General features: G+C 41.5%; 1 protein-coding gene across 1 annotated transcript in view; it reads right to left on the reverse strand.

The window, feature by feature from the left end:
• The window catches only part of PGM1 (phosphoglucomutase 1), a 133,225-nt gene extending 132,632 nt beyond the window's left edge, over positions 1-593 (reverse strand). The window contains exon 1 of the mRNA XM_038537287.1: positions 127-593. Coding sequence (XP_038393215.1) covers positions 127-372 — 246 coding nt within the window. The 5' untranslated portion in view covers positions 373-593. The remainder of the gene's footprint in view (positions 1-126) is intronic.
• Positions 594-7,686: the final 7,093 nt, after the last annotated feature.

Here is a 7,686-nt window from a genome sequence, read left to right on the forward strand (position 1 = left end):
GGCCGGGGCGGCGGGGCCGGGGCGGCGGGGCCGGGGCGGAGGCTGGGGCGGCCGCGCGCGGAAGTGGCGGGGCCCGAGCGCCCCGGGGGGGCGGAGACCGCGGCCGCACGTGCGCGCGCCCCTTACCCCGTTCGCGGCGGCGACGCGGACGATGAGCTGGATGGCCTCCTTCATGTAGAACCTGCCGTCCCCGCCCACCACCAGCGTGGCCTCCTGCCGCTGCGCCGGCTCCACCGTGGAGATGATGCTCTGGATGAAATTCTCCGCGTAGTTGGCGCTGCTCTGAAACACCTTCACCCGCTTGCGCAGCCCGCTCGTGCCCGGCTTCTGGTCCGGGTACGCCCGGGTCTTAACGGTCACAATCTTCACCATGGTGGCGACTCGCTTCCTGCGGCCCGAGCTGCGGCTGCGGCTGCGGCTGCGGCTGCTGTGGGGCGAGGGCTCGGACCGGGAAGGGGCCACGCCAGCTCCCCCGCCTGCGCTCGGCCCGCCTCCTTAAAGGGACAGGGGACAGGGCCCTCCCTCCGCCGCTGGCCCCACTTTGCAGGTCCGCGAGGGGGCAGGGGAAAGGGGAGCGCCCATCTCCAGGCCTCCAGGGCAGTGGGTGGGGCCTCCCTCGTCTCCCCGACCCACCCCACCGCCGTGAGCCAATCCACTGTAAAATAAAATCCGCAACTCCTCCCCTAAATGGAAGGGCAGGACCCGGGGTAGGAAGTCTGTCCTAGGGGCAAGAGCTGGAGACGGAGGGGAATTGCTGAGTATAATGATTTCCTGTGGTTTGGCTTGAGTATCATGTGTAAAGAACGTTCTGGAAACCTGTTCTGAGGAATAGAAGTGCCAGGCTTAGGTAGATTCATGATTCCTTATTCTTTATATCCTCTCTCCAAATACTAGAGTATTTGTATCAAAAAGTAGTCAACTTCCAAGGTCTAATTCGACCTACTACTTTCCTTGTGTTGACTGATGGATCAAACCCTTTACTTCCATGTTACGGTGGGTATACTGATAGCTAAGGTTTGTTAAATATTTCTAATCCTTGCCAAAATACAGGTTTCATTTTTCCCTATTTCATGCTTACAAAGCTGAGATTCAAAAACTCAGATGGCTTGCCGCGGCCACAGAGATAAGTGTACGCAGGAGGCCAGCTCGGGTGGGTGTGGCTCCAGAACCAGGGCTGTCACCACGATTTGCCTGCCATGTCACCAAGTTTGATAACAGAAATGAAAAGGGAGGCCTTGATAAATATAGGCCTTATATTTGGCAAGGCTGAGTATAATATAATTCATCACCAAAATAAGCCAGTTATTCATGCAATAGAAATTTGGTGAAGAGATGAAGTACTGAAAGAGTTCATGGAGGATACAGTCAAAAAAGAGACTTGATTATTAAGTAGGAATATTGATTCTTTCCTTTTGGTTTAGCATCCGCCCTGGATTTGGTGAGAGGAATTGTCTCCTCTGCTCAGGAAATGTGTCATTTGTAGAAAAGCCACAGCTTCCCCCACCACCACTGCTTATGAAACGGTGTGACTTGGAGAAAGTTAGTTAGCAACTATGGGCATCCATCTCTTTACTATAAAATGACATAAAACCTACCTTAGAGAGTTTCTGCAAGAATTAATGGGGTTTTGTATGTCTATACTTCTCAATCATGGATACACATTGAATCACCTGAAGACACTTGAAATTACCCAGGATCCAGTCCAAACAGGTTAAATAATAATCAGCTGATGTAAGTAAATCACCTAGTATGGTCTGATGAATAAACAAAATCTTAAAAAAAAATTCCTAGCATGGTACTAATAAGTATTCAGAAAATGGTAATTCATTATTATAAAGTAGTGGGTTCAAATTCAGATCCCATGTTCTCTATATTCTTATCTTTTGAACTATGATGGGGCTTTCCATTTAAGAGGATTTTTTCCATACTTCTCTTACCGCCAAAGTTGTAATAACTAGGGGCGCCTGGTTGGCACAATCCGTTAAGTATCTGACTCTTGGTTTTGGCTCAGGTTGTGATCTGAGTCCTGAGATCAAGCCCTGCTCCAGGATACACGCTCAGCATGAAGTCCGCTTGAGGTTCTCTTTTCCCCTCCTGTTTCTGCGTGTGCTCTCTGTTTCTAATGAATAAACTTTTTTTTTTAAGATTTATTTATTCACGAGACACACAGAAAAAGGCAGAGGGAGAAGCAGGCTCCATGCAAGGAGCCTGATGTGGGACTCAATCCCAGGACCCCAGGATCACACCCTGGGCTGAAGGCAGCGCTAAACCTCTGAGCCACACTGGCTGCCCTGAATAAATCTTTTGTAAAAAGAAGTTGTAATACTTAGCTTTAATTACATAATAAGCCACTCTTTAACTTAGTAGCCTAAGACAGTTACCATTTATTATCATTATTGTTTATGACTTTTTAACTGGGTAGTTCTGCTGACCCAGGCCAGACTCTGCTGATCTCTGGACTGGGCTCCTATGACAGGTAGTCCCCATGATCCTTGCCTCCTGGTAATCATGCCTTCATGTAATCCCCTTGTATTTTCTTGCTATACAACAAATTACCACAGACATGGCAGCTTAAAACAACACCCATTTATTATCACGGTTCTGTAGGTCAGAAATCTGGGTGAGTTTGGCTGGACTGAATTCTCAGGGTATACACATATATAACAAGGCTGAAATCAAGATGTCAACTATTCAGGGCTCTTGTCTGGAAGCTCTAGGAGGGCTCTGCTTCCAAGCTCAGTCAAGTTGTTAATAGGACCCATTTCCTTACAGTTATAGTTCTGAGGTCCTTGTTTCCTTTTTGGCTGTCAGCCAGGGTCCAGTCTCTTCTGCTAACGGCCACCTACATTGGGTTCTTTCATAATTGCAATCTCTGACTCCCTCTTCTGCCACCAGCCAGGGAAAATTTTTGCTTTTCAAAGGACTTGTGTGACTAGATTAGATATACCTGGATAATCTCCCTTTTGCCGTGTAATGTAATAATCATGAGAGTGAGATCTCATCATACAAGTTCTAGCTACCCTCAAAACTGACTTTGGAGAGACTTCCAATTTGTAGTGTTGCGAAAAGCAGCAGAATGATTCCCGTTCCCTCGGGGTGGCACTGGAGTAGGAAAAGAAGCCATTGGAACTGAAAAGCCATACAAACAGAAATGAAAATTCTTGGCTGGCCAATGACCAAGAATAAAAATGACTGTGTGCCTCCACAGACACGGGCCAGATGTTCTTCCCTAGTGCATTGGCACTATATAAGAAAACTGTATTTAATGATAGCCCCAGATGGTCTCAAACAAAATAGAAATCAAGAACACCCAACTCTGTGGACTGAAATTTCTCTCTGCTCATAGGAATATAAGTATCTGCCACCAGAGCAGAATGAAGTTTTGAAAACATTGTTCTAGAAAAAGTTGTCTTTCTTGTATAGTTAGATTATGGTGAGAAGTATACCCCTTTCATCTGTTTTCTGATTCATTTTTTTCATGTTCATATAGTATAATTTCATTAATTAATCCTAATAAAAAATCCAAGATGTAGTCAAGATTTATTAAGAGATACTCTAACTCATAATTACTTATACTGCAGCTTAATAGTATAAATAACAGAAAATTGTATAGATAGTATTATCCCATTTGATTATTTTATTTAAGAAACACACATACAGGGGTGCCTGTTTTCTTTTTAATACCTCTTTTAAGTTATAATTCTTATGTGTGTGTGTTTTTTTTTTTTTTTACTTTATCCTTTAGGTGGTATGCATACATTTATGCACTGATTCATTCGTTTCACAAATACGTTTTGTACTTCTGCTAAACACCAGCTCTTTAAAAGGTGTTAGGTGAACAAGTCAGAATGGCCCTTGGTCTCATAGAGCTTGCAATATGTTGGAGGAGACAGATCCTGAAAACCAATCATGACTGTAAAGAAGGCTACAAAGAAGTATAGGTGCTGTCAGAATGTAGATAGGAGGAACGGTCATTGGAGGGAGACAGGGAAAATATCCTGGAGAGAGTGATGTCTAAGGTAAGGACTATAAGCATAAGTTGAGTTGGCCAAGTGAGAAGGGAGAAAGACCATTTCATTCCAGGGGAGGGAACATTAAGAGAGATTTGAAAGAAGGAAATGTATTGTCATTGAGGATTTAATGGGCAGCCAGTATAACGGGAACAAAGAATCTGAGGGGTAGATTGGAAGGCCTGAACACGTATCAGGCTTCTAGATGGTGGCAAGCATTGCAGTCTTTATCACGACAGCAATGAGCAACCAAAGGTTTTTTGTTTTAATTTGGAAAAATATACATAACATTAATATTACTTTATCCATTTTTAAGTGTAAATTCAGTAGCATTAGGTATTCACATTGTTATGCAACTATAACCACAATCTATCTCCAGAACTTCTTCCATCATCCCAGACTGAAACTCTATACCCATTAAACAATAACACCTCATTTCTCCTTCACTTGGCTCTTGAAAACCACTGTTCTACTTTCTGTCTGTATGAATTCAACTATTCTATTCACATATAAGTGGAATCATACAATATTTGTCCTTTTGGTCTGGCTTATTTCACTTAGCATAGTGTCTTCAACGTTCATCCCTGTTGTAACATGCCAAAAGGGTTTTAAGCAGAGGATTACTGCAGTCACAATAACATTTTTAAGCGATCACTCTGCTGCTCTATGAACAAATCAAAGGGAAAAAAATGAAATGAAGCCAGATAGGAAGAAACGGGTAGACTGTACTAGGTCAAAATCAATGGAGATGGACAGAAGTAATAGACTCAAGATATTTTCAGAAAGTGGAATCAGCAGGACTTGCTGATAGATTACATGTATAGGGTGAATGAAAAGGAATGGTGTCTCCTAGCAATTGGAGACTGAGACTATTGTAAGAAATGTGAGATTGGAGGGTGGTGCAGTATGATCATTGAGTTGTTTTGAACACATACAGTTTGAGGTTTCTGTCATGCATCCAAAAGGAGGTACAGAAAGAAGTGTTAGAGATCTAGAGCTATGAAAAGAGACCTGGTAGAGTGATATGAATTTATAATCCATTAGCATATAGATAGCATTTGAAAACTTGAGAATGAATGAGATTACTAAGGAGAGAATATAGAGGCAAAAAAATAAAGGAAAGAAAGTCTGACACCGAAGTCTAAGAAACTCTAACATTTAAAGGCCAGTAAGTGTCCTTATGAAACAGGCTTTTCTATCTTTTATATTTTTTATTTATTTATGGTAGTCACACAGAGAGAGAGGCAGAGACATAGGCAGAGGGAGAAGCAGGCTCCATGCACCGGGAGCCCGACATGGGATTCGATCCCGGGTCTCCAGGATCGCACCCTGGGCCAAAGGCAGGCGCCAAACCGCTGCGCCACCCAGGGATCCCAGGCTTTTCTATCTTTGAAAGAGAATTTCTTTAAGAACATCAATCCAGCAAGAAGATTTAGATGTGTTTCTTCTATAAACCATCCAGCTTTCCATAAACCTGAGCTCAAATCTACTAGGTGACATTCAAAGGCAAGGAAGGTCTACTTCTTCAGCAAGTTATTAATATGCCATTTAGGAGTCTTCCTACAAGTCAAATTATCCAGAATTTTGTCAGGTTTCATGTAGGTTTAAAAAAAAAAAAAAGCAGTTGGCAATTCTGTGAAAAGTGTTAATGATTTCTCTATGTACACAAATATGTATAAATAGGAGCTAGGTTAAGTCCTAGCTAGATAAATGTACAATGTTTGGTCAATCCCATTTCTTTTTTTTTTAAAAGATTTTATTTATTTACTCATGAGAAACAGAGAGAGAGGTAGAGTGTACACAGGCAGAGGGAGAAGCAGACTCCATGCAGGGAGCCCAATGTGGGACTTGTGGGACTCGATCGGGGGTTTCCAGGATCACGCCCCGGCTGAAGGTGGCATTAAACCGCTGAGCCACCCAGGCTGCCCAGTCAATCCCCTTTCCAAATACAGTGGTCATTGAAGCTTTACTTTCACCCTTTACAAACCATCATTTGTATTCCAACTGTAGTGATGTAAAGATGTATTTGCATAGGATATCAATCTCTGATAAATGCAACAAATAACAAGTGGCATTCATATGGAATTTATAATGAAAAAGACATATGGAATTTATAATGGAAACACTGGATGGTGACGTGGGTGATCCAGTGGCATTAGTCATTAGCAGTTATTAATTACATGGCTCAGACAGACACTGATTATTAAAAAATACTGAAAAGTAATTCATTAACATGTAGACAAAGCTTTAGAAAGCACTTATATCGTTAAAAAAAAAACACTATATTTGTGTACACTCAACTTCCAATAGTATCAAGCGATGGCTGAAAAATCTGTACTGAAGAATCTTTACTGGGATAGCCTCTAGTTTAGGCTGAGAATGGTCGCCCAAATCTCTCTTCTACCCAAGAGTTCTACAAGGCCTGACAGGTAGTCTCTCAATTAAGAAAGCTCTGACATTATAGATAATGTTACAAGAATTTTTAATTATTTATAGCTGGCAAATAACTGATGATTCCATATGAATCAATACAAAGTAATGCTGAGCAATGCTGCAACTCTCAGGTTATTTGTTAAACCCAAATCACAGGTTCTTCCTGGCTGCGGACTTTGTTCGTTATGTTAAATTTTGATTTGTAACTTGCTGAAACGACTAGCTCCTACATATGGAAGCAATATGAAACCATTTAATCTCTTCTCTATTTGTATCCATAAGTTATTCAGGTGGCTTAAAACTTTATTTGAAAAAAAGTTCATGGATATCTGGAGTCTCTGATTCTGAAATTAAGTTTGTTCCTGTGCCAAAATAATAATAGTTTCTGAACTCATGTTTCAGTGTCAAATAGTTATTCATGAAGCTATATGTGAAAAAGATTGATATGTAATAAATTGGGCTTTTCCCTTAGAATTCATTTTTGGAATCTACTATAAAGGATATCAGTCTGAATTAATTTATATGAATATTTTATATGCAAATATTAATATTTCAAATGGCAAAAGATAAGATTCTTAAAAATACAGATTATGAAGGACATTTTTAAAGAGATAATGAATGTCTTCTGTTATCCCATTTCACTAGTGTTCTTGACTAAGGAATCAAGATGCTATGGTAGGCTTAATAACGGCCCCCTGCGAAATATCCACATCCTAACCCTTGCAACCTGTGAATTATATGGCAACAAAAGGATTTTGCAGATATAATTAATGATCTTGAGAAGGGGAGACTATCCTGGATTATTCAAGTGAGCTCTAAATGCAATCATAAGTGTTCTTATAAGAGGGAAGCAGACGGAGATTTTATTACAGAAGAGAAGACAATACGACCAGAAAAGCAGAGACTGGAGTGGTGCAGCCACAAACTGTGTAATGCCAGCAGCCATCAAAAGCTGGAAAGAGCAGGAAATACACTCTCCTCTCTTCTAGAACCTCTAAAGAGCAAAGCCCTGATGACATCTTGATTTTAGCTCAGTAACATTGATTTTGGACTTCTGGCTTCCAGAACTATGGGAAATTCATGTGGTTTTAAGGCACCAAATTTGTGGTAATTTGTTACACTGTCCATAGAAAACTAATTTTATAGAGGAGTATGAGCCAGGAAGCTCAAACCAATGGCCTCATTCCCTAGAGGCCTAAAGTGTGACTTCAGATGGTGAAGGCTATATTCTAAGTCTCTACCA

Source organism: Canis lupus, chromosome 5 (genome assembly GCF_011100685.1).
Source record: "Canis lupus familiaris isolate Mischka breed German Shepherd chromosome 5, alternate assembly UU_Cfam_GSD_1.0, whole genome shotgun sequence".
NCBI classification, from domain to species: Eukaryota; Metazoa; Chordata; class Mammalia; order Carnivora; family Canidae; genus Canis; species Canis lupus.